This window comes from Camellia sinensis, chromosome 2 (assembly GCF_055761805.1).
Source record: "Camellia sinensis isolate YWXY chromosome 2, ASM5576180v1, whole genome shotgun sequence".
NCBI lineage: Eukaryota > Viridiplantae > Streptophyta > Magnoliopsida > Ericales > Theaceae > Camellia > Camellia sinensis.
The window spans coordinates 226,747,521-226,774,795 of record NC_138962.1 but is presented as its reverse complement, the minus strand read 5'-3'; the positions used below and the strand labels follow the sequence as shown (position 1 = coordinate 226,774,795).

Here is a 27,275-nt window from a genome sequence, read left to right as displayed (position 1 = left end):
GTGCTTGGTGAATCTTCCTATTTGCGATTTCGCGTTTGGTGTATAGTTACATTTTCTGATTTGCGATGTTGTGGAGTTAGGTCGACTGGTATGTTTGATTTTGATTTCAATTTCAATGTTTTGGTTCTTTTTAGTTTGAGTTGGTGATTTTGATTTTGTGGTGATATTATTGTTATTCTGTTGTTTCTGTTGTGATTGAATTTGTGTTTTGATCATGATATTGAAAGCTTTGAGATATGTATATGTTGATTGAATTTTAAATTTTTATTTTTTTTGGTTACGAAATTGTGTTGATTGAACACAGGTGTTAGTTTGTTATTTTATACAGTGATAATTTTATCACTGTGTATTTTGGGGGTGTTATTGGATTAACTTTTTCAACAGTGATAAATTTATCAGTGAGTATGGGAATAGGAGATAAAAAGGTTGCATAATGTAATGGTAAGATTCAAATCGAGTTCCATGTCTAATAAGTGTAAGCCTTATTCACTATTCTTGGTCTTTGGTGGTGTTAACTGTTAAAGTTATCAGTGTTGGTTTTTGGATGTGTTTGAGTTGGTTGATAATTTTATCACTGTATTTGATTTTGTTTTAGGGTGTTTAAGTTGTTTGCTGAAATATAATTGTTGTTTGTTGTAGGATTTATAGTGATGGAGAATTGTTTGTTTCTTATGTACAAGTTTAGAGGTGTGACATTGGTTATCAAGTATAATGATGGATTTAATTTCAAGGATTTAGTATATAAATTGTGTGCAAAGTGGAGTGAGCTAGTTGGTAGTTCTTGAATATATCGCATTCAATGCCTGGACATTCTTGCTGCGGTCTACAAAGTGAAAAGGATTTGGAGGTTATGGTTGGACTGGCACTTTCTTGTGATATTCATCGTATTGATGTTTTTGTAAAGTGTTGTTCTTTGGGTGAATGTTATATGATTTGTGATGGTGAAGCTAGTAGTAGCAGTAGTAGCAGTAGTAGTAGTAGTGTTGTTTGTAAAACTGATTTTTTGCCTTCATTTTATTCAAATCAACAGAAACCTTTGCTCTCTGATGGGTGGGTTAATTGTATGAAAGGAGTGGGACAAAGGTTTGCTCAAGGAGTTGTTGAATTTCGAGATGCGTTGTCAAAGTATTCTATTCATTCCGGTTTTAATTTTGATTTTGTTAAGAATGATAAGGATTGTGTCACTGTTCATTGTAAGAGAAGGGCTGATTTGGGATGTTTATGGAGCGTGCATGCTAGAGTGGAAAATTATACTAAAGCTTTTGTTATTAAACAATTTGATGATGTTCATACTTGTGGATCTTCTTTTCGTACAATTAAACATGCTAGGATAACTTCAAGCATGATTGGTGGGCTAATTTCAAGTGATATTCGTAATAAGGCTTTGACATCGGTTAGTGAGGTAGTTTGTGATTTCAAGGACTATTATGGAACAGAAGTTTCTTATCGGCGAGCTTGGATGGGTGTTGAAAAAGAAAGGGGTCTTATTTTTGGTGACTATTCATCATCATTTGACGATCTTTGTTGGTATGTTGATGCTGCTAATGCTTGCAATCCAAGGAGTGTTTTTTATATGAAATTTGATATTGATAGTAAATGAAGACATTTCAAATGCTTGTTTTTTGCTTTTGAGGCATGTATTCATGGTTTCAAGTATTGTCAGCCTATGTTGATGCTTGATGGAACTTTCTTGAAAGGAAGACACAAAGGCTGTTTATTGGTTGCTACGGCAAAAGATGGTAACCAAGGTATATTCTATGTCTATTTGTTATTATTATTAAAACAGTGATAATTCTATCATTTTTGTTACTGGAGAGTGTTGATTATTGAGTATGGTCAATCTATTAGTGATAAATTTATGTTGTATACTTTTGTTAAATTTTTATATTTATATAGTGATAAATTTATCTATGGCTGGTGCTATATGTTATATACTTTGTGTTTTGATTTTCTTTGTGTAATTTTTTGTTATTTGTTATTGATAACGTGTATATATATTTTGTTTGTAGGTTTATATCCGTTATGTTTTGCTATTGTCGATAGTGAAAGTTATGACAATTGGCATTGGTTATTGTCAAAGTTATTTGTTATTTTGACTCCAGGGAGGGATATTGCGTTTGTTACTGATTGGCATGGAGGTTTGCTGAAAGCTTTAGCTGAGGTCTTTCCGTTTTCTTCTTATTCTTTTTGTCTAATGCATTTGAAGACAAACTTGAAGACTTATTTGTCAGTGAAGAGTTGTGAATTTAAAGAGTATTTGCTCACTCTTTTTAGTAGATGTGCATATGCTCCTACTATTGAGTTGTTTAATGAGCTATTTGAAGAATTTAAGGGTCGTTGTGGTCGTAGTATTGAGAAGTTTCTTGAGGATTTGCCTAATGAGTGTTGGTGTAATGCTTATTTTCAAGGCAAGAAGTATGGTGAAATGTGCACAAATGCTGCGGAATCTTTTAATTCATGGATTACGGATGAACGCCATTTGTTTTCAGCTAGTCTTGTTGATGCTATACGGGTGAAACTAATGGAGCAATTTTCAAGAAGGAGAGAAGTTAGGAATAAGTGGAATCGTATTGTTTGTCTTTTTGCAGAGAAAAAGTTAGAAGAAGCTTTTAATGATACAAAAGCATGGATAGTTAAGAAATGCAACGATGACATTTATGAAATCCAATTAGATCATTCAGTTATGGTTGATATTGGAAAACGTTCTTGTTCTTGTTGATTGTTGGAAATTGATTCTTTTCCTTGCAAACATGGTTTTTGTGCTATAAAGAGGAGTGTGAAGGATTTGAATTGTTTTCTTGATGATTACTATCGTATTAGTAGTTATTGTGATTTTTATTCACATTCTATCTATCCAGTTCCTAGTATGTGGAAGCCAAATATAGTTGTTGATGATGACGTTGTTTTACCTCCTCTTTGTAAGAGACCAGTTGGACATCCAAGAACAGAGAGAATACTTTCTAAAGGCAAAATCAAGAGAATTAGGTGCAGTAGGTGTGGAAAGATGGAAACTCATAATCGGAAGACATGTAAAGAAGTTTTGCTTTAGTTGTATTGATTTTAATTGAATTACTTTGTTGAGAGTTGAGAGGTGTTACTTGCATTGAATGATTGAGTATTTTTTGAAAGATGTATCATTTTGATACTTGCATTGAATGATTGAGGAATTTGTTGAACATAAATTATATTTTTTGCTGATATTTTTACAGGATTAAGTTTCACAAATTTATATTATTTGATTTGGGTTAAATGTAGTTGCTGTTTTTGGTGTTTCATACAGTGACAAATTTATCACTGGTTGGTTTTGACAAGTTGGTGGATTATTTTTTTGTAAGAATGATAAATTTACCATTAATGTGGTTCTTGAATTTTTTTATTTTCAAGAATGATAAATTTATCACTGATTGTGTGGGAAAAGTTGATGGTTTATTACATTTATGTCAGTGATTGATAAATTTATCACTGTCATATTCAAGCAAATGTTCTTTTCTACAGTGATAAATTTATCATTGTTTGGAGTTATCTAGTTTTTCCAAGAAAAATTTTCACAATACAAAGGTGTAGATCAAATCTCTAGAATACATAATTGCATATCTGCTGTGTTAACTGCTTTAAAAAGTAAAAAATTTTAGATCAACTACCATGTTTATCTGGTTTAGCAAAAAGTTCTCGGTCTGCATACTGTTTTGTGGTCACTCAGAAGCAAGCTTTGGATGTTTGAGTTGTTTAACTGAAATATCAAATGGTTTTGATTATTCAGAAATCACCAAGGATGGCATGTTCTTACATTCATTCTCAAACTTGGGAATATCTACAAATTGTAACAGTATTTTAATTTCCAATTTGAACAATGTAATAGTACTTGTGTTTTAATTTTCAATTCGGTAAATTTTTTAATTATTTTTTATAGTGTTTTGTTTACTTGAATTGGGGAAAAAGAATGAGAGAGGGAGAGAGAGAGAGAGAGTTGCTGGTTTTTTTGTTTGAACAGTGGTAAATTTATCAGTGTTCACAGTGATAAATTTGTTGAATCAGTGATAAATTTATCAGTGTAAACAAAACACTATAAAAAATAAATTTATCAGTATAGTGACTCCAAACCTGTTATTAACCTTTAAATTCAACACAAATATTCATATTAGAATCAATATTTTGAATGAAATTTGGATAACAAAACTGATATCAAAAGCCAGATCTGGTAACGATATGGCTAAAAAAGACTGAATGTTTCATTGAAGCAAATTTGACATTGTAACAATTAAGCATTGTCCATAACTTTGACATTGTAACAACCAAGCACTGTCCATAACTTTGACATTGTAACAACTAAGCATTGTAATATTCATTAGAGGAAAGTAAGAACCAAAATCATCAAAATACTGGTAACACTGTAACAAACAAACAAACAAGCAAAATGTATACAGTATTGACATTCTAACAACCAAATGAATCAGTATTTCCTTTTGTTTTCTTCTCTTCCAGATCTGTTGATTATTGCAGAGGCAAGTCATCAATGTTTTCCTCAGGTATTTGTTGTTGAGCAACTTGTTGGTCAGTCAAGAAGATAGTTAACATATTGGCTCTCAATTGATTGCATTCTTCCTTGGAAAAAGTAGGCATTATGTTGTTTTTGGAAACATATTGCCTCATGATATAGCAAACAATAATTCCACAATCAAGCCTACAAAAACATTTTGAAAACAAAATATTATAATTTGGTTTTGTTGCTTTTTTTTTTTTTTAATAACAGTGTTTTGTTATTGATAAACTTACAACGTGTCTTCTTGTTATGGGTTGTTGATGACGCTCTCTGTCTCCTGTTGAAATTTATCAAGGTGGATGAGAGTTGGCTTCTCATCCTTTATGTACTTGTCAATAATCTCTCTTTGCAACATATACATTTGTATAATTGTTCTATTAGAAAGTCAGTTGAAACAATTAATGAGAAACCATGTATTTAAAGAATGATAAATATGTTACTGTATAAATATTTGATGTATAATAGAGCATGGATCAGGATTGATGTATTGGATTAATGGTAAGTTTGATAGTGAAAACATTTTTACCACTTCATTTGCGGCATTGAAGTGTGGATCTTTAGCCATTGCTCCCCTTGGTCTGATGGAATTGTAGAATTTCCATGAACCTTCTTCAATGTCAAGGACAAATATTGTCCAGTGAAAATTTTGGTGGATTGGGAAGAGAAGGTATCTTGCTTTCATGGCTTCACGCATCATTTTGTTCAGCATTCTCTTTCTTGCTTCCTTATCTTTTGTTGTCAACAAGTGCTAACAAATATAAATAAAAAAATAATGTTAATTTAACTTTAAGCTTTTTTCGAATTAAATAGGTAGTGAGTATGAAACTTTTTGTCACTGTGATCAAAATTTTATCAATCCATATCAAAATTCATCACCGCATTGCAAAATTCATCTATACTACATATAAAAGGGAACACATTTATTGGTGTCTTGAGGCCTTTTTTTCTCCTCCATGTGAAATGGATCTTTATATCCCCCAATATATCTATACTATTCTTCTCTTTCATTCTGTAAATATTCATAGATGATCTGAACAGGCTATATATCCATACTGCTTATTTCAAGTACACTCATGTGAGTGTGCACATCTACTAATATATATATATATATATCATGATTCTCTCCATTCCATAGTTGTAATGAAAGATTTCCATTATTTAATAAATTACATCAAACAAGAGCTCTATGAGGCTTCACCACTAACAAAATGAAAGTGAACTATATCCTGCAACATTATAGCATATAATCCAGCTATTTCAATTTCAACACATCTCAATATTTGTTGAAGTTCTTAATATCATATGTAGTAGTTTCGAAAACCCAAAAAAGTGCCCAAAATTTGTAATCAAAGACTGGGATTTACTCATACTGTGGCGCCACAATAACAATGTCAAAATATACAACAGTGATTACAAAATTTGAGTTAGAAATTCTGGTTTGGTTTGCTTGACTTTTTGTTTCATATGTCAAGCTTTGAATTAGGAAACAGGGCCAATTGAAGAGGGAAGGTAATGTCATATGTTTGAAACTAGTTACTCAGTTAAGCAAACAGAGGTTATATGCTGATAAAAAACAAAACAAGTGTTGTTCCTCAGTAAAGCAAACTAGTTACTTACATGGCAACTTGAAATGAATATGAATGATGTTCCTTGTTTTTGTGCAAGCAAGTGTTCTGTATATGCGTCTCTTACCTATGTTGAAAACAAAAAACAAAATAAGGAATTAATATAAATCAAACACTATAATGTTATTTTAATGAGTTACAAATTCAACTTACAATGCCTGCCAAATCTTGACCCTTCAATATTTTGTCAATGTCATTTAAGTAGACATAGGTTGGATGGTCAGATCCTTGCCATACTAGCTCATCCCTGAAAAAAAAGGTTATTAGTGTTGGAATAATAAATTTATTAATATTTTTGGAATACTTGTTACTTATAAATTGAATATGAGTTACTGATAAACAGTCGACAAAAGTGAACTACATGAGTCAAGAGAGAAGACTGTTACTTTTTCTTTGTATTCGCCTAATGTGCAATGGGATTTTGCCTTGATTTTTCTGGTAGGATATTGAAAATTTCATTTGAAATTTTCAATTTCTTCATTGCAGGCTGCTCTTGTGTGTGTTTTTCTTCTGAGTACTTGTTTGCCTCAGCCAATGTTGCAATTCTCTCATGGAGTATTTTGATTTCTTCATCTTTTCTTTGCATTTGATTTTTTGTGCTTTTGTGCTGATCTTGCATTTCTTTTTTCAACTTCTTGAGTTGCTGCTGCATGTTATCATTTGCAGTTTGAAGGATGTCCCTTTCCATTTTGAGCATGCCATCTTCTATCTACTAAAAAACAAGTACTTCTACCAGATTTGGATCCACTTCAGCCTCTTTGTCAACTTTGTTTCCCTCACTCTTTTGTGATTCAAAGGGTACTGTTTTCATTTTCTTTTCAGGGCATATTTTGTGTGGAATTGGTTCTCATGTTTCATGTTTGGATTTGTCTTCAATGAATGTTTGTTATTCTTTTTCAGAATTTTCAGTCTGATTTTGTTATTGAAAATTAGCATCTTCATCTTCGTCTTCATCGTTATCCTCAATTTCTTCTAGCAGCATTCGGTATATTTTTTTCTCTTTATCTGTGTGCTTCAAATTATTCTCCTACATAGATAAAAATTAAAAAAATGAATGATATGATACAAATTTCAGAGATAAATTTCTCATAGCAAGTTTTATCACTCAATTAGGAAAATTAAACAAATCTATGATTGTTATAGCAAATTTTATCACTGAACTAGGCATAGTAAGCAAATCTGTCATTGTATAGCAAATTTTATCGTTGAATTAGGAAAAGTAATCAAATAAATTAAATATAAGACAAAATGTCTAATTCAATTCATTTTTACGGATAAGTTTATCAATACAGAAATCTAATCAATTCTAGTTGAATATAAAGTGACACAAATAAAGTAAATATGAAACAAAACTCATGCACAGTAGACAAATAGAAAAACATTCACTACGTAAAAGAATTTATCACTCAATTAGGTATACTAAGGGAAATTTGTCACTTAATTAAGCAAATTAAATAAATTTATCAGTGTGAACAAAAATTTATCACTGCATAAGAAAATCTATCATTTGTTTAAACAAAACCAAGGTTAGCATTGCATACCACAATATCTTTTAGATCTTGCAAGGATGAACTTGCCAATTGCTGTCCCAAACGTGTGATGTTCCATTTAGTAAATCTTGGGATTGCATTTTTGGCATTGGGTTTGATGGTGCTTGTGTGTTCGCATATCCAATACTGTTGAAGACAAAAAAAAATTGTTATAAACAAGTATTTAATAAACGTAAATATTATAGTTCATAAGTTATAAGTGAGGTATTTACTTATCAATACGACCATCACACATCCGGACACTTTATCAATTTGGTTGATGTTTCTTTCTATTGATTTTGTGAGATGTTGCTTTGCTGCGTCGCACCAATCATAAGACTTCATTTTGTCAATATCCTCAAGATATTTCATGAGCCCCCAACCAATTGTAGTGCCAGTACCAGGATATAACAACAGCAAGCAAATCAAGAGGCACACAAGCCTCACAACATCTTCTCTGTCTTCCTTCTTCTTGCTTCTTAAAAGTTTGGTTATCAACTTTTGGATTGAAGCACTTGTCATTCTATTCTCTCTTATTTTCCTTCTTTTTACCAGATCTATGTCATCTTTTCTTCTATATACAAGATTCATCTTCTTTTGTCCACATGCAATCCCAAAAATTAACTTGAAATCATTTTTTTTCAACTTTAGCTTCTTCCCTCCAATTTGAAATGTGGTTCCATCCATTTGGTATGTTTGCAAGATTTTTGCAACCACATCATCATATTTCATTGAATCTACTTTTTGCACCTTCTTTTTTGACAAAATGTCAACTAGAAAGAAGAATGGAGTCTTTTTCAATATTTGGAAATGCTCAATTTCAAGTTTCGTGGCATTGAAGAATCTGATGAGGGATAGCATGTTTGAGCGGTACACATACTTTGCTTCACGGTCATGAATTTGATCATTTCTTGTTTTTCTTCCCTTTATTTTCTTCTTGCCTTTTGGTTTGTGCTGCTTTGGTTCTTGTTTGTTTTGTTGGGGCTTGGTTCTTGTTTCGGCTTGTTTCTATTGTTGGTGTTTGGTTATTCTTTCTTTTTGTTCTCCTTGTTTTTGAGCTTGATTTTCAGGTTCATCCTTTTGCTGTCTTTGTCTTTTCTTCCTTTGTTGTTGTTTGTTTGTTGTTTCTCTTGTTGCTGTTTCCTTTTTGTTACCCTATTTTTTTTTTTTGTCTCTTTGTTGTCTTTCTCTTCTTGCTTTTGTGTTTGTGCAGTTAAAGATCTTCTTTCTGGCATAGAAAATGTCATGAGAGAGCTCATAACATCTATATAAAAGAAGGATATCAATGACGTAGGCAAACCATGCAAAATTTGTGGATATATGACAAAATTTATCATTTAATTAAGCAAAGAAACACTGATAAAACTTGAATATATTCATAATTCCTCTGTATTCATTTTGTTAGCTAGCAAACAAAATAATTCAAACAATCAAAGAAGAATAAGAAGAATTATGACAAAATTTATTACGTAATTAAGGAAACAAAGCTTATACAGTGAAGAGTTCTAATAATGACTAGCAAAACAGACCACTCAATTGGGGTTGGGTTAGATGCATGTGGCAACAGTTGGGAAGGAATTCATTGCACCAATTCACGTGTGACATCTATATAAGTCGCTATTGTGGTTGCAATTGTTTGTATATGCAAATTATTAGTTCGTATCAAACTTTATCGCTGCATAGCAAAATTCATCACTCAATTAAAGAAATAAAGGTTATACACTGATAAAACTTGTTTCTTAAATAATTTCGTAGCACAGATAAAATGCCTAAATAATTTTCTACCAGAAATGTGACACCATGAAGATTAAGAAGAATTATCAGTCGAGTTAAAATTTATCACTGCATAACAAAATCTAATATTTGTTTAAACAAAACAAAGGATATCAATGGATACCTCAATATGTTTCAGATCATACAAGGATGACTTTGCCAATTGTTCTCCCAGATGTGTGATGTTCCATTTTGCAAATCTTGGGATTGCATTCTTGTCATTTGGTTTGATAATCTTTATATGCTCACATATCCAATACTATTGAGGACAAAAAAAATGTTATAAATTAGTATTTAGTAAATGTAATATTATAGTTTATAAGTTGTAAGTGAGGTATTTACTTACCAATAAGATGATCACACATCCGCACACTCTATCAATTTGGTTGATGTTGCGTGCTATTGATCTTGTAAGATGTTGTTTTGCTGTGCCACACCAATCATAAGACTTCATTTCATCAATATTCTCGAGGTATTTCATGAACCCCCAACCAATTGTTGTCCCAGTACCCGGATACAACAAAAGCAAACAAACCAAAAGGCACACAAGCCTAACGACATCTTCTACATCTTCATTGTTGTTGCTTCTCAAAAGTTTCGTTATCAACTTTTAGATTAAAGCACTTGTCATTCTGCTCTCGGCTATTTTCCTTCTTTGCACCATAGCTACCTCATTTTTTCTTCTGTATGCAAGATTCATCTTCTTCTGTCCACATGCAATCCCAAAAATTAACTTGAATTCATTTCTTTTCAACTTCAGTTTCTTCCCACCAATTTCAAATGTGGTTCCATCCATTTGGTAAGTTTGCAAAATTTTTGCAACCATATCATCATATTTAATTGAATCTCTTCTTTTAACCTTGTTTTGACTCAATGTATCAACTAGAAGTGAAAAAGGTGTCTTTCTCAATAGTGTCAAATGCTCCTCTTTGAGTTTTGCTGTCTTGAAAAATTTGATAAGAGATTGAATGTTAGAACGGTAGACATACTTTGCTTCATTATCATGTATCTGTTCAATCCTAGTTTTTCTTCCATCAATCTTTTTCTTCTCTCTTGCTTTGTGGAGCTCTGTAGCTTGTTTCAGTTGTTCCTGTTTGGGCTCCTCATTGTCAATGTTAGATTCAGGTTTAACTTCTAGTTGATTTTCACTTTCATGTGTTGTTGGCTCTATAACAAACTCAACTTTTTCAATCTTTTTCTTCTTTGAGAAACTTGTTTCTCGACGACGTAATCTTTTACGATGACTAGGAACATCTGTATAAAAACATTGAGCATGAACATTGAAAATTAAGAAGAATTTTACCATTGAACTAGGCAAACTAAGAAAAATTTATCACTCTATTATGCAAATTAAGCAAATATATAATTGTATACCAAAGTTTAGATTCCAAATTTTAAAAGAACATGCAGTATCATGATGAAGATGAAAACAGTTGATAATTTATCACTCAATAAGGTAAAGTAAGTAAATTTTATCACTCGATTAAGCAAAGTAAACAAATCCATTATTATAATAAATTCTATCACTCGATTAGGCAAATTAAGCAAATCTACCTTTGTTATAACAAGTTTTATCATTGAATTAGACAAAGTAAGGAAATTCGTCATTGTATAGCAAATTTTATCACTCAATTAGGCAAAGTAAGCAAATCTGTCATTGTATAGAAAATTTTATCACTGAATTACCAAAAGTAAGCAAATGCATCATTGTATAGAAAATGAACATAAAGATATGATTATTATAAAGTTGAATATCACTCATAAATTAATACTGTATGGTACAGATTAAAAATAGTTTCAAGTCGAATTTTATAACTCAATTATAGTTATGAAAGAAGAAAGAAAGCAAATCCATCGTTATAACAAATTTTATCACTTAATTAGAAAAATTAAGCAAATCTATCATTCTTATAGCAAATTTTCTCACTAATTTGGGCAAGGTAAGCAAATCTGGCATTGTATAGCAAATTTTATCACTGTATTAGCAAAAGTAAGCAAATCCATCATTGTATAGGAAATGAACATGAAGATGTGATTATTATGAAGTTGAATATTGCTTATAAATTAATACTATATGGTACAGATTGAAAATAGCTTCAAGTCGAATTGTATCACTCAATTATAGTTATGAGAAAAGAAGGGAGGCAAATCTATCATTATAACAAATTTTATCACTAAATTAGGAAAATTAAGCAAACCTACCATTCTTATAGCAAACTTTCTTACTGAATTGGGCAAAGTAAGCAAATCTGTTATTATATATCAAATTTTATCACTGAATTAGCAAAAGTAAGCAAATCCATCATTGTATAGCAAATGAACATGAAGATATGATTATTATGAAGTTGAATATCAATCATAAATTAATACACATTGAAAATAGTTTCAAGTCGAATTTTATAACTCAATTATAATTATGAAAGAAGAAGGGAAGGAAATCCATCATTACAACAAATTTTATCACTCAATTAAGAAAATTAAGCAAATCTATTACTCTTATAGAAAATTCTCACTAAATTGGGCAAAATAAGCAAATATGTTATTGTATAGTAAATGAACATGAAGATGTGATTATTGTGAAATTGAATATCACTTAATTATAGTTATAAAAGAAGAAAGGAAAATGAATATGACTCACGTTTGATTCGCATGTTTGTTGAAGATAAACTAAACAAGGAATATAGATCGAAACGGTGGAAGATTTGCTGGAGATCTGTTTGGAATCAGAATATAGATCGAAAGAGAGGTGATTTCTTTGAAAACGATGGGAGATTCAGGGAAAATCTCTTCATTTGTTTCGATTTCCAAATTGCAAATCGCCTCAGAATAGTTTCCAAATCGGCTCAGAATGGTTTCCAAATCAGAACAATTGAGAAGGAGTGTGTGTGTCACGCGCACAGGGGAGAGCTCATGATATCTTCTTTGCTTTACACGTGTGGTGTGACATTGAGGGGTAAAATTGGAAACTGAAATAGGACAGGACTTGGTGGGTATTAATTTGTTTCTATGGGACCAGCTGGTAAGTCTCCTATTTGTTTTTCCTTATGAAAGTTATAAGTTGAATAAATTGGAGTCGACGGGCTTAAATTGGACCGGTCCAGAATATGGATTGGAGCTAAACCCAGTTTTAAGATGGCAATAAATAATTTACCCTCTAAATATCCATGAAGATCCGATTGAAATATATGAATTTTTCTTTTTTTTTTTTTCCTCCTAAACCATCAGGTCGGATAAGTGGATTTCTTAAAACCTCCACTGTGGACGGGTTGGGAAGGGTATCCACCCATTTCCCCGTATGTTGTCACTGCTCTATTTATGACTAGGATTCTAATTCTCACTCTCTGTCATCCTCTCACTGCATCAACGGCGATTTGTGACAGTGGCAATCTAGCGGTGGCGATCTCCGTCGGTACTTTACCACGGTGATTCTTCGGCGTGGTGTTCTGTTTCTCTTTCTCTCTCTCTCGTTCAAATACTGAATGTATACACTGGGTCTGAAAATCCTAAACAACCTAGAATCCTCATTTTTGGGTTTGCGTGTGTGGTTTGATTCCTTGAAATCATAAATCATATCATAAGCTTTTGTTTCGCATTTGGGTTTTTCGATCTGATCAGAAATCTGTCTCTGATTCAATCCCAATTTTCCCTTTGAACTCAAGTGGAAGTTGAGTTCCTCATTCTTAGCCGATCTGCAACGGCGAAAGTCGATACAAAGGTGTCCCCAAATTCCCCTCTTTCCCAATTCATATTTGACACGGGTAAGCCCACAAAGGATATAGCCCACCACTTAGGGCCCAATACATAATTCAAATACTAAAACCCAACGTGCTGGAGCTCAACATGGCATTAAGGACAATGACATCTAAACACGTGGCAAGAGAAGGACAAGCCACATAAGCAGACAAAAATCCTGCAAAGTTATTGCACTGCACATCAGCCATTAATGAAGTCCCTTACAGCATTTATTGCGATAACCCTTCCCCATTGAGACAGAACGGCCTCACCATGAACAAGGCAAGCTAGAGCATAGACTTTCGGCCAAGATAACAGGTTGGAAGGGACAACGAAATGATTACTAGAGGATATAAGCAGACGTCGAAGACAAGAAGAAGGTTAAGCTTTCTATCACTAATCTATCTCTACACTCCATCTCTCTTTCTAACTTACTCGTCAGAGGATTCGTTGGGGGACTCCCAGCTCCCCGTTGAACTCTTGTGCAGGTCTCTCCGTGGGCTTGGTACCTCAGGCTCCAGTTTGGGAAGCGTGGATCAGTCCGACCTGTTCCATCTGGAACACGCTGTATCATCAGTTGGCACCGTCTGTGGAAAAAGAAATCATTTTTTACTCCGCGCGCCAGTTGTGCTCATTGTCACCGGAAATCCTTCCCCAATAACCCTTTCCTGCCACTCACCAAGGTGGGTGGTCACGACTATATCCATGGCTTCTCACCACAATGTTGCCGACCACCAAGCCGACCCTCCCAATCCAAACAACCCACCGTAGTATTTTACTGAGCTTACCAACAGTATTAACCGCCTGGCTGAGCAAAACCAAACCCTGATTAATGCTCTACTCCAAAGAAACCTTCATGTGCCCCCTCCACCACCTCCAGATATCCCACCCAACCAAGAACGAGCCCCGAGCCATACTATCCAATAGCCCCATCCACCCAACTTGGAAGGCTTGTGACCCCCTCCCCCAGATATAAACCTGCCACCCCAGGTCCCACCTTCATCGGTCCAGGCACCCACACGCAAGGCAGAGGCCAGTAGTGTCCAGCCCCCGCTACACTCCGGGGGTGACCATGTTCCACTCTGGGACACGAAACTCCAAGCCATAAAGCTCCAGCTCCAAGGAGTCATGCAGAACATACAGCATAAACCATCTACCACAGCCAACTCACCATTCATTGCCTTCATCAAGGACAAATCCCTACCTCCTAAGTTTAAAATGCCCTCGATTGACTCTTTCGACGGTACAACGGACCCAGTCGATCACTTGGAGACCTACAGGACCCTCATGATTCTCCATGCATTCCCTGATGAAATCATGTGTCGGGCTTTCCCCGTAACACTTAAGGGGTCAGCTCGACTGTGGTTTAGTCAGCTACCGACGGACTCTATCTCTACCTTCCAACGCCTGAGTGACTCCTCCCTTAGCCACTTCATTGGTGCCCAGCGCCAACGACGTCCGGCAACTCAACTCCATAACATCTGTCAGATGGAGGGAGAGTCGCTGCGTAGCTTCGTCACCCGCTTCAACACCGAGGCCTTGCAGGTGGCAAAAATTGATGACAAGGTCATTCTCACGGCTTTCATGGCCGGTCTACGATCATCTGACTTCCTTTTCTTCCTCTCCAAAAACCCCCCGACCTCCATGGCAACCCTACTTTCCAAAGTCCAAAAATACATGAACGCCGAAGATTCCCTAACCACCCGACAAGATCCTACAGCCAAAAACCCAACCCCCAAAGAGAAGAGAAAAGACTTAGAAACCAGAAACACCCAATACACTCACCAAACACCTCAAGTATACCGACCGACCACCCCGAGCCGACCGGTCAGCGTCATCCCGATCGCCCAGCCAGTTCGAACGATACACCCCCCTCAACTCCCCTATGGAACAAGTCTTGAACCAGATTCAACGAGATTATCCCCTAAAATGGCCCCAATCGTCACGGTCTCCTTCCAACCGTCGAGACCCGTCCAAATACTACCGCTTTCATCAGAACCATGACCATAATACGGAGGAGTGTGTTAACCTCAAAGACCAGGTCGAGGGCATGATATGTTAGGGACGTCTCAGTCGGTTCACGGAAGCCCATTCTCAGCAGAGGCAAAAGACTGAACCCATCAGAAACAACCGCCGCCGCACCCCTCATCGATAACCTCCACAACCTAACCAAGGTCATGATCGCCCTCCACAGCAACCCCGGGCACAAGGTAACCCTGCCCCCTCTGTTAGAGAGATCAGAGTTATTGCTGGCGGGCTTGCTTGTGGAGGACCATCCCGCTTGGCTTAGCGGGCAGAACTCAAAAAAATAAGGCAGGGCTCGGATAAAGAAGTTGCCACAGTGGACCGCCTTTCCAAACAGCCCATCCAGTGGATAGAGCCCATCATCTTTACGGAGGCCAACTGCACAGGCATCCGTTACCCCCATGACGACCCCCTCGTTATCTCTACCCTCCTCTCCAATTACAAAGTCAGACGGGTTCTCGTTGACAATGGCAGTTCTTCAGACATCATCTTCCTAAATGCCTTTCGCGAGCTCAAGGTTGGGGAAGAAAGTCTGTTCCCTCTCCAAACCCCATTGGTTGGTTTTACTGGCGATCGGGTGACCTTCATCCGCTCCATCGATCTTCCTATCACAATTAGAGAATACCAGCGGCAGACTACAAAGTTGCTCACCTTCCTTGTTGTCGACTGTCCCTCTGCTTACAACATCATCCTCGGCCGCACCGCCCTAAATGCTTTCCAAGCTATCACATCCACTTTCCATCTTGCCGTCAAATTTCCCATCGACCTTGGGGTCGGCACAGTGAGGGGAGAGCAGACCGAGGCCAGAGAATGTTACGTCACTTCACTTAAAGAGGTCAAGCTAAATGAGGCTATGATCATTGACGGGCTCGACGTCAGAGACGAAGATGAGCTGGTCAGAGGGGAACCAGTGGAAGAGCTTGTCGACGTCCTCATCGATCCCACCAACCCAACAAAAACTGCCAAGATCGGCAGCCAACTATCCTCTCAGGCTAAGGCCAACCTTACGGCCCTCCTGATTGAGCACAACGACGTATTTTCCTGGACCCACTCCGATATGCCAGGTATTGACCCCTTCTTCATCACCTATTGTCTCAGCATTGAGCCCTATTTTGGACACTTCCGCCAGAAGCAGCGCATCTTTCACCCGGAGCCCAATACTCTTATTGCTTCTGAAATAGATAAGCTCCTTGAGGCACAGTTTATCACAAGCGTGGACTACCCCATATGGCTGTCAAACGTGGTCCTGGTCCGTAAAAACAACAGCAAATGGAGACTCTGTGTCGACTATTCCGACCTCAACCGAGCTTGCCCCAAAGACAGTTATCCCCTTCCTCACATAGATCTGCTTGTTGACGCCATGGCCGGTCATCAAATGCTCAGCTTCATGGATGCCTTCTCTGGGTACAACCAAATTCTGATGCACCCGTCTAACCAGGAACACACCTCCTTCATCACCGACCAAGGAACCTACCATTATCGTGTGATGCCATTTGGGTTGAAAAATGTCGGAGCCACTTACCAACGGTTGGTCAACGCCGTCTTTCATCATCAGATAGGCCGGAATATGGAAGTATATGTCGATGACATGTTAGTCAAGAGCAAACTCTTCACTGATCATCTGGCCGACCTGTGAGAGACCTTGGCACCCTACGAAAGTATCAAATGAAGCTCAACCCGGAGAAATGCGCCTTCGGCGTAGGATCTGGAATGTTCTTGGGTTTCATGGTCAGTCAGCGGGGCATCGAAGCTAACCTCGAAAAGATCAAGGCCTTGATAGAAATGCAGTCACCCAGAACGGTTAAGGAGATTCAGAGGCTTACTGGCAGAGTCGCCGCCCTCAATCGCTTCATTTCCCGCACAACGGACAAGTGCCTCCCCTTCTTCAAAGTTCTTCGGCAAACTTTTGAATGGACGACCGAGTCTAAAGAGGCTTTCCAACAATTGAAGCAGTGCATGGCTAACCCTCCCTTACTCTCCCAGGCGCTCACGGGTGAGCCCCTTTTTCTCTATTTAGCCGTATCGAGCACCGCAGTCAGTGCGACCCTCATCAGGGAGGACGATTCAGTACAGCGGCCAGTTTATTACATTAGCCGAGCTCTCAGAGGCGCAGAACAGAACTACCTATTGCTAGAAAAAATGTCCTTGGCCCTGGTCAGCGCCTTAAGACGACTCCGGCCTTACTTCCAAGCCCACTCCATCGTGGTCCTCACTGACCAATCTTTGAAAAAGATAATGCAATAACCAGAACTGTCCGGCAGACTTATGCAATGGTTGGTCGAGCTCAGCCAATTTGATATCTCCTACCGATCTCTAACGGCGATCAAAGGGTAGGTTGTTGCCGATTTTATCCTGGAATTCACCAATCCCACTCCAATCACGGCTCCCCCGCCCCTGCAATCCCACACTAAGGCAGAAAACCCCCACTCTTGGACCCTCAACGTCGACGGATCATCCCGCAAAGAAAGGCAGTGGGGCTGGTCTCATCCTTACCACCCCTGAAGGTGGCTATTTCAAGTGTGCTCTCCGTTTTTTGTTCGATGCAAGCAATAATGAGGCTAAATATGAGGCATTGATCGTAGGTCTCCGCCTCGCCAGAGACATTGGTGTCATCCATATCCAAGTGTTCAGCGACTTCCAGCTCATTGTCGGACAAATCATGGGGGAATTCGATGCCAAGGAAGACACAATGCGGGCTTACAGAGATATTGCACTCCCTCTTGCTCGTCTCTTCAATAATTTCCACATCAAGTACATCCCTCAGACGAAAAACTCCAAGGCAGATGAAATGGCTTAGTTAGCTTCTGCCAACCAGTCAGACATCAGCCATGGCGTTCGCCTTGAATACCTGGCCCACTCGACCATTTACCCACCACAGCAGCAAGTCCACTTCCTCCAAAATGAACTTATCCCATGGGCGGCAGCTATCCTGCTATTTTTGACAAATGGGGAATTGCCCGCCGACAAGCACCAGGCCGCCAAGGTCAGGGCCCGGTCGTCCAATTACATTCTCATTAGCGGCCTCTTGTACAAACGTGGCTTTTCACGCCCATACCTGCGATGCCTCAATCCTGCTCAAGCGGTCTATCCGATGAGAGAAGTCCATGAGGGTATATGTGGTAATCATTCAAGTGCCAGGTCACTAGCCCACAAAATACTTCGCACCGATTACTTCTGGCCTACTCTCAATCAAGATGCCACTGAATTCGTGCTTAAATGTGATAAGTGCCAACGCTTTGCCAACATCCCTCATGCTCCTCCTACAGAATTGATCACACTCTGCAGTCCTTACCCATTCGCCAAATAGGGGATCGACCTAGTTGGCCCATTGTCCACCGGCCGAGGCCAAACCAAATTCGCAATCGTCGCCATTGATTTCTTCACTAAATGGGTGGAGGCGGAACCCCTTGCCACAATTACCGAGCGAAACACAACCAGATTCATTCTGGCAGTCGATCGTGTGCCGATTTGGCATCCCTCAAGCCATCGTCTCCGACAACGGCAAACAATTCGACAATGCCAAGTTCAGGAAATTCTGTGCAGAACTTCAAATCCAGCCATGTTTCTCTTCCCCAGATCATCCCCAAGCCAATGGCCAAGTTGAGGTTACCAACCGTTCTCTTCTGAAAATCATCAAAACTAAGCTGGAAGCTACTAAGGGATTCTGGGCTTAGGAATTACCAAACGTACTCTGGGTCTACTGCACTACTGTTTCCTTCTTTATTTCCTTCGTTGGACTAAAGCTACACTTGGGAATGGGGGACTACTGATACGGGTAAGCCCACAAAGGATATAGCCCACCACTTAGGGCCCAATACATAATTCAAATACTAAAGCCCAACGTGCTGGAGCTTAACATGGCATTAAGAACCAATGACATCTAAACACACGGTAAGAGAAGGACAAGCCACATAAGCAGACAAAGATCCTGCAAAGTTATTGCACTGCACATCAGCCATTTATGAAGTCCTTTACAACATTTATTGCGATAACCCCTTCCCGTCGAGACAGAACGGCCTCACCATGAACAAGGCAAGTTAGAGCATAGACTTTCGGCCAAGATGACAGGTCGGAAGGGACAACAAAATGATTACCAGAGGATATAAGCAGACGTCGAAGACAAGAAGAAGGTTAAGCTTTCTATCACTAATCTATCTCTACACTCCATCTCTCTTTCTAACTTGCTCATCGGAGGGTTCGCTGGGGGACTCCCAGTTCCCCGTTGAACTCTTGTGCAGGTCTCTCTGTGGGCTTGGTACCTCAGGCTCCAGTTTGGGAAGCGTGGATCAGTCCGACCCGTTATATCCAGAACACGCTGTATCATCAATATTAGCTGCTGGATTTGAGATCTTCAGTGTTTTGTTTTTTAATGGGTACCTGAAAAAATTGCAAATTTCAACTGGAAAAGTGCTTATTTGACGATTGATATTCTTTGTTGTTTTATTTTATTTTATTTTATTTTTAGCATGTGGTTGTTGATGAACACACTATATGATTGATAATCATTGTATTTAATGTGCCAAAACCAAAGACAAACAACTAACCTATATTCTCAAAGCTTACAAACAACATATAATCAACTCAGGGTTTTTCAATGATTATGTGATATTGTAGCATTGATTAGCAATTACTTTTGTGTTATATACATATAATTCTATATACTGCTTAGGATGCATAAAACTTGATTAATGTATGAGGCAAATTAACACACATAGAATTAGAGGTCCATGATTAATCAAAATGATTCAGAAACTATGAGCTACAAGCAAGAAAACACTGTGAGTACTACACAGTCAAGGTTTGGTCAGAGAAGCCCCCTCCAACAGTAAGGTCAGAAATATGGAAAGAAAGTCTTAAGAGCAAAAGGAATATATTGGTCAGAGAAGCCCCCTCCAACAGTAGGCCATAAATTTACTCATTTCAGTATCAATTTGATATATTTCGAGGGTCTTCTTGCATGGGATTTATTCTTTGAGTTGTTAGATTGTTTGGTTGGTATTTGATTGATTGATTTATTTATTTATTTATTTTGTATTCAGTTAAGATTCAATAATAATTATGTATTAATAATTAGGATTAGAAGTTGTAAAACTTGGGAGTAAATTTTTGGCTGTGTTTGGAAATTCAGCTCTAACTCTTTTTTGAGCTTCAAAAGGAAAGGCTCATATTTGAAGTTTTATAGTTACTCCTTTCAATTATAAAACGGTTCAGTATTCCAGAAACTTTGGGTGCTATGATCTACCCACCCCAAGGTAATTCAAAAATCTACATCAAAACCCAATAAATCTCTGTTTCTTGTATTCAATCCATTCTTTGTTTTTCTAAACCTCTCTATTTTTTCATGAAAGTGAAGGAACAAAGTTTTGAATCTTGTGTTTGGTAGTGAATAATAACCAATATGTATAATGTGTTTATCTTAGTTTCCAGTTTCCTTGGCTGCTCCATTTATAACTATCTATCTATATATATATATATTGTTGGTGAATAATAACCAATATATACAATATGTATATCTTAGTGTTCCTGTGTATGAGTGAGTGCTATAATTCTTTGAGAAAGCGTAAATGAGAGAGACAATGGACAATGGACAATGGAATTGCACCTTAATGTTGTTTTGAGGTGGCTGCATCGAGCAAGAGATAGACAGCCTTGATCTGACATTTTGATAAGTTGAATGGCTTGTGATATGAAATTGGCTGCTCAATGTTGCCATGGCTGCTCTGTTTCTTGTTTCGCAACTGAAATGGGTTTAAGCAACCTACCATAGCTATTTCTAATTTTCAAGATAGAGTAATGCAAGAGATACAAAAAAAAAATTTTATCAAATGAATGACTAAACGTCCGTGGAGTCCACTTTTTTGTGAGCCTCACACTCATGTGAAAGAGGTTTGATCATTCATTTGGTAGTAAATTTGGGAGCGTATACCATTTTCCTTCAAGATAAGGTTTCTGTGCCATTTGTTTTGATAAGGCCCAGTCCAAGTCATGTGGGCCCAAACTCATCAAAGCCCCGGCGAGTCCTAGTTGTGAATCCCTACCAAAATAAAAGCGAAATATCAAAACCCTAAGCCCTTGTCTCCCTCGCTCTCTCTATATCTGCAGAGCAGACATTTTTGGTTTCGGCTTGTAACAGCAAGCAACAGCAGGCTCAGCAGCCATGGTATCTCTATCTCCTCTCCTTCTCTGAAACCCTAATCAGAGTCTCTACCTACCTCTTTATGATTTTTATTCGCTTAACATAACATGTTGTTGTTGTTGTTGTTCTTGTTGTTGTTGATAGGGTATCATTTTAACTTTATTCTAAGATTTTCTAGTTGTATCTTTCTTTTTGGTAAGCATACAATATATTTTGCACTGAATTGAGAAATAACTCCATTACAGTTATAGGGTGGGTCTGTGCTTCAAGCTTAGGCAGATGGAATTCTGCCCAACTTGTGGGATCTTGTTGCAGTATGAGTTGCCCCATATGAGCCGCCCTGCCAGATTCTTCTGCCCAACTTGTCCATATGTCTGTAATTTAGAGGCCAAGGTAATTCACCTAATAAACCCTCTAATGGATTTTTATTTTTTATTTTTTATCTTTTTCTTTTCTTCTTCTTCTTCTTCTAATGATAGTGTGTCCATTTGAGCATTTTACAGGTCAAGATAAAGAGAAGGCAACATTTAGTTAAGAAAGAGATAGAACCCATCTTCTCCAAAGATGATATGAAGAATGGGCCCACAACTGAAGGTATCTGTCTCATATATATATATATATATTTACCTCGAATATTGATCTTGCTTCTTTTCTTTTTATTTTCCATTTGGGTAAATTACACTTGCCTGCCCCGAGATTTCTGATAAATACAGAATCCTCTCCTGTGATTTCAATAATTACAGAAATTTTTCTTACTTTAACTAACAATATCGAGATTCTTCCCTTTTTTTTTACTGCCGTTCACACAATTAACCGAAATTGCTGAAATCATCAAATATAAACACATGCAAACATATTTTGATTTCTAGCAAAGAAAATAAAATCCAATTAAATTAATTTCTAAATTTGTTTAACAGATATATGTATATATGTACACACATTCAAACATGGGGACAAATTTTCTTTTTCTTCTAGCAGATATATATAGATACATACAAATATATAAACATGGGAACAATTTGTTTAACAGAAATATGTATGTATAGATATATACACTTGTTTGGATTTCCAACCTGATACTCATTATTTTCAGCAAAGAATGGGATTTCCAACTTGATAACTCATTTTTCTTAGTTTGATTGATTTGGTTTTTAGTTTTTTTCTTTTTAATTGTAGTTATTGTTCATAACGTAGAATTGAAACTTTTTCTGAGCATTGTTTTTATTGATCTCTTTGTGTGTTTCTCAAGTGGTCTGCAATTTCGCCATGATTGTTGTAAAACCAAAGGCAACTTGATAGAGTTATTCACTTTTATGTCCACGATTCTTTGGGGATTTAGTTGAAAATGGTGCTCATGCTTGTGGGCTAGTGATATGAACTGCCAAAGATCATAGCATTACAACCTAATAAATACTAATAAACTTGTTCCAACAGTATTTAACCTAAATAATAAAAATAAGACTCAAAATAACCCTCAACATGATTGTACAATGCACAAGGCATGCTATATGTGCAATTCCAATTTTGCCCATTTTTCTTGTTTTGCATCATGGTGTGTTTTCAACATCCACGGGCTGCATAACAGTTAAAAATTACATGTTGTAAACATTGATGATGCCTATTCCAGGCAAATATTTAGATTGTGTCACGAGGCAAATAGTTAAATTGTGTACTCTTGTATTTTTTTTCGTCCTTGTACATTTGTTTTCTTCTTCTCTTAAGTTGTTGCAAAACCCTAATTTGCTAGACATGAAAATGTGTGCAAAATAAACTTGTTAATGATAGATTAGCTGTAATATAAGAGAGAGCTTAGCAATGAATGCATCTGCAAACAGTAAAATGTACCTATTGAGGATAAAATTAAATAGTTTGCTCAAGATGATATTACCATGTTTAAGAAACCAACTCTGGGTAGGAGTTATATGGTCTAAGTGAAAGGTTTATGGCCAAGAGAATGAGTAGAAACAGTCTTCAATGAGGTTTTGAGAGAGAGAGAGAGAGTCACCAATGGTGTAGCAGTCATTTAATCTATATTTACCATAATTTTAAAGACTTAATAGGATGTAAGTTGACAGAAATATCAACTACCGTAACCTGGTGTGTCCTAACTTAGGGTTGGTTTTGGATGTTCTAGAAAAATGCACTTTTTGACTTATTGGCTTATATGGGTTGGGCTTGGATTAGGTTTGATGTGATGTGTTAGAGAGGTGATGTGATTTAAATAAGATGATGTGACTTAAATAGGATAGTGACTTTTTGACTTTTTGTATTATTTAGGTTATGCCAAACTTGGCCTTAATTTATGAGCTAAAGCATTATAATGCTATGGTATGGCTTAATTAATGCCCTCTTTTTCTCCTGTTCTGTAGCAACGTGTCCAAATTGCGGGTTCGGGAAGGCTGTTTTCCAGCAAATGCAGATCAGGTCAGCTGATGAGCCTATGTCAACATTTTACTGGTGCTTGAATGAGAAATGTAGGCACCAGTGGCGTGAAGACTAAATGTTGCTGCTGTCTTTCATTTTGTCGAGTCTTATTCACTTTTGGTTTTCCAGTTTTGGATTTCATCAGATAATGTTATTAAACATCTTTTTTTCTCGGATATGCAGGGGGGTTAAGCATAATGCTCCCCATATCAATTTTTGAAAACTTAAAATAAAAAAATAAAAAGTGAATTTTCAATGAAATCAAATAAAAGATCGTGGCATTTTGTTCCATTGTCTTGGTTGAAATTTATCTGGTGCTGGTTGAATTTCTTTTTCGTTTTTTGCTGTACTAGTTCTGAATTGTGAAATTTACCAGCCTTTTGCTGAAATACTATGGTGACAAGCCTTTTCTTGCCACAGAACGCTTTTGGATCAAAACTGTTGAAGCCATTGTTGCTATGCGTCAAAAAACTTGACTGAGGAAAACTAAATGAACAAAAAAAAAAAGATACACATGGCTTTAAACTGTTATGCTTGTGTTGGGTTCTCTTCTTGTGAAATTTCATGCTTTTGTCATCATGCATGTTTGAATTCTAATAGCCCAGTGTGAGAGCTACAGGACAGTATGTGTTAACAAGAATGTTATACAAATTAACAATTTTATTTTTTATTTTTTACTTACAGATGTGTCACACAAAGATAAAACTTTGGAATTATGAAAAATGAATAATATGAAAAGAGCAGCTCACGTTGGTAAAACAAGTTTTTAAATTTAATTTTGTATGTAGCATTACTCAACCAATGAAGGCCTCGTTAACATATTTGTTTTCATTGGTTTTGAAAATAAAAATGAAAATTTACTTGGTTTTGTTTTTGTTTTCAAAAAGTATACTTCATTCCAAGATTTTTATAATTTTTTGAAACGACATAAAAAAAGAAGGCTCCGTTTGGTGGAGTTTTCAAAATCTAGTTCCACACTCTCTTTTGAGTGTGGTGTTTGTTTAGGGTTTTTAAATCATAATTCTACACTCATTTCTCAAAACTCAATTCAAAACATAATCATTACTTTTCAAAACTCATAACCAAACACATAATTCAAAACTCTTTTCAAAACTCCATTCAAATCAATATTTTAAAAATATTTTAATTTTGTTAAGATTTTAAATATTTTAATATTTAAATATGTTACGATTTTTTTAATTTTTTAATTTTTTTAATTTTTTGAATATTTTTAAATATTACGATTTTAATTTTTTAAATTTTAAAATATTTTATAAAAATAAATTCAAACTCTATTTTATAAAAATATTTTTAAATATTTTAATTTTTTTGTTATGTATTTGGTTACGATTTGAGTGTAGAGTTGTGAAAGTAGTATGGAGTTTCGAGTTATGTGTTTGGTTATGAGTTTTAAAAATAATTTTTTAATTGAGTTTTGTTTTATGTGTTTGGTTACGATTTAAGTGTAGAGTTGTTTTTAAATTTAAAATATTAAAATTTTAAATTATTTTAATTTTTTAAATATTTAAATTATTTAAATTTTTACGATTTAAAATTTTTGAATATTTATTTTAATTTTTTACTTATTAAATTTTTTAAATTATTTAAATTATTTAAATATTTATGATTTAAATTTTTTGAATATTTATTTTGAAAAAAAATTATTTCCTTTGTAGTATTTTCAATTAAAAAATTGATTAATGTTATTTTTTGTTAATAATAAATTTTTTAATTGAATTTTAAAAAGAGTTTGGTTATGAGTGTTGATCAAAATTTTCAATAATGTGAAAGTAATGTGTTTTGTTATGAGTTATAACAATTTGAATTAAGTTTTGAAAACTCTTTTCAAAACTCATAACCAAACAAATTTTCTTACTTTACATGTCAAATCAAACTTTCAAAACTCAATTCTACACTCAATTCCACACTCAATTCAACACTTTATTCAAAAACCATAACCAAACAAATTTTCTACACTCAAATCATAATTCTGAAGCACACAAACTCAAAATACAACTCATATTCTCAAATCATAGTTACAAAGTTCTACCAAACGGAGCCGAAGTGTCTTCACTTGTTTTCAAAACAAGTTTTCACTTTCTATTCTCCCCCACCTCTTGCCGCAACAAGCCAGCACCGACCTCCAGCTATCTTCCACTAGCCTTCTGACCACTCCCATGACACTCTAGTGGAATCCGGATCCTCGGTAGCCTTTTCCTGTAGCCTTCTCCTGTAGCGCCCCAAAACGACGCCGTTTTGGGGCAACTTTTCAAGAAAAAAAAAAAAGAAAAAAGAAAAGAAAGAAAGAAAGGAACAGAACTGAGAGAGGGGGAAGAACCAAGAAGAACAGAACTCGGGGAAGAACCCATTAATGGCGTCGAAAAATGGGGTTGTGTTCGAAGAGGAGCAACAATCGAATTTTTTTTTTTTGTGTGTGTCTCTCTGTTTTTTCTGATTTTTATAGAGTTAGGATTGATCTTCCCGCCATTGAAGTCCGATAGAGGCAAACCAGGAAGAAGAAAAGATGAAAACCAGGAAGAAGAAGAATAAGAAAGAAGAATCACAACAAAAAAAAATCCACACCCAGTAAACCACTTAATATTACAAATTGCAAATGATCTGTTTGCAGAATCACAACACCCATTACAAGTGTACACCTACCTCTCTCTCTCTCTCTCTCTCTCACACACACACACACATATGTACATATATATATATATATAGATGAAATTGTTTTCATATGAGCTTGAAATTGTATTTCGAAAATTTCATGCATCTGATCTTTGAAGTTCTCAAACCCACTTTGTTTTCAAATATATGTATATATCCAAAAAAAAAAAAAAAAAATTCATGAATGAAACCCACAAAATATACATACATATATATATATATATATGTATATATGAAATTGTTTTCAAATATTGATATGAGTTTGAAATTGTATATGAATCTGATCTTGGAGTTTGAAATTGTTTTCATTTCAAACCCACTTCGAAAACTTCATAAACCTGAAAACCCACTTTGTTTGAAAACCCACTTTGTTTTCAATTATATGTATATATCCAAAAAAAAAAAAAAAAACTTCATGAATGATTTGTATGTTCCAAAACAAACCCACGTGATTTTTTTGTTCCGATCTCTTCAAGGCGATGCTATTTGTATGATTTGGATCAAATGGTCTCAGATCTTATTTTTTGTATGTACAGATCAAACAAAAAATATGATTCGGAACAGAAAAAAATGTTGAGGAAATCTTACAGATCGTTTTGGATCTCTTCAATTGATTATCTTGCCAATCTCTTCAAGGCGATACAGATCGGAACCGTTCCTCATGTCCTTCATCTGCTTCATCCGTGCTCCTCTCCTTTCTGAGTTTACCCACTGTTGCATCTTTCTTCTTCCCCCTTTCCTTTCTAAGTTCTGCTCTGTCTTTCTTTTTTTTCTTTTTTTCTTGAAAAGTTGCCCCAAAACGGCGTCGTTTTGGGTTGCTA

The 27,275-nt window shown here is 36.0% G+C and overlaps 3 protein-coding genes across 7 annotated transcripts; 2 read left to right on the top strand and 1 right to left on the bottom strand.

Moving 5' to 3' along the window:
• Positions 1-639: 639 nt before the first annotated feature.
• Positions 640-3,229, top strand: LOC114290097 (uncharacterized). The gene is made up of 2 exons (XM_028233990.2): positions 640-1,748; positions 2,010-3,229. The coding sequence occupies exons 1-2, from the start codon at positions 1,667-1,669 to the stop codon at positions 2,717-2,719; spliced, it is 792 nt and encodes a 263-aa protein (XP_028089791.2). The 5' UTR covers positions 640-1,666; the 3' UTR covers positions 2,720-3,229.
• A 982-nt stretch (positions 3,230-4,211) lies between these two features.
• On the bottom strand, positions 4,212-21,109 carry LOC114290105 (uncharacterized). Of its 4 annotated transcripts, XR_014362743.1 has the most exons (11): positions 20,827-21,109; positions 9,814-10,721; positions 9,592-9,726; positions 7,928-8,922; positions 7,707-7,841; positions 6,552-7,192; positions 6,319-6,412; positions 6,158-6,232; positions 5,067-5,288; positions 4,774-4,914; positions 4,212-4,681 (listed from the first exon to the last, which is right to left on the bottom strand). XR_014362743.1 is itself a non-coding variant. In XM_082917206.1 (10 exons), exons 2-5 carry the CDS (start codon positions 9,946-9,948, stop codon positions 7,085-7,087), a joined length of 513 nt encoding a protein of 170 aa, XP_082773332.1. In that variant the 5' UTR covers positions 9,949-10,721; positions 20,827-21,107; the 3' UTR covers positions 4,212-4,681; positions 4,774-4,914; positions 5,067-5,288; positions 6,158-6,232; positions 6,319-6,412; positions 6,552-7,084. The 4 variants fall into 4 exon arrangements, 3 of the variants coding, with proteins under 3 accessions (XP_082773332.1, XP_082773331.1, XP_082773333.1); XM_082917206.1 differs by lacking the exon at positions 7,928-8,922 and having other exon boundaries at positions 20,827-21,107; XM_082917205.1 differs by lacking the exons at positions 7,928-8,922; positions 20,827-21,109 and adding an exon at positions 12,106-12,608.
• A 34-nt stretch (positions 21,110-21,143) lies between these two features.
• LOC114290103 (uncharacterized) lies at positions 21,144-24,075 on the top strand. Of its 2 annotated transcripts, none has more exons than XM_028233995.2 (4): positions 21,144-21,384; positions 21,606-21,753; positions 21,864-21,954; positions 23,730-24,075. In XM_028233995.2, exons 2-4 carry the CDS (start codon positions 21,640-21,642, stop codon positions 23,858-23,860), a joined length of 336 nt encoding a protein of 111 aa, XP_028089796.1. In that variant the 5' UTR covers positions 21,144-21,384; positions 21,606-21,639; the 3' UTR covers positions 23,861-24,075. The 2 variants fall into 2 exon arrangements, with proteins under 2 accessions (XP_028089796.1, XP_028089797.1); XM_028233996.2 differs by having other exon boundaries at positions 21,304-21,424.
• Positions 24,076-27,275: the final 3,200 nt, after the last annotated feature.

Excerpts from the sequence above, each read along its gene's own strand:
- LOC114290103 (XM_028233995.2), top strand. The coding sequence starts at position 21,640 with ATGGAATTCTGCCCAACTTGTGGGATCTTGTTGCAGTATGAGTTGCCC. Across the intron at positions 21,754-21,863 it reads TCTGTAATTTAGAGGCCAAG|GTCAAGATAAAGAGAAGGCA; the intron begins GTAATTCACCTA and ends AGCATTTTACAG. Across the intron at positions 21,955-23,729 it reads GAATGGGCCCACAACTGAAG|CAACGTGTCCAAATTGCGGG; the intron begins GTATCTGTCTCA and ends CCTGTTCTGTAG.
- LOC114290097 (XM_028233990.2), top strand. The coding sequence starts at position 1,667 with ATGTTGATGCTTGATGGAACTTTCTTGAAAGGAAGACACAAAGGCTGT. Across the intron at positions 1,749-2,009 it reads GGCAAAAGATGGTAACCAAG|GTTTATATCCGTTATGTTTT; the intron begins GTATATTCTATG and ends TTTTGTTTGTAG.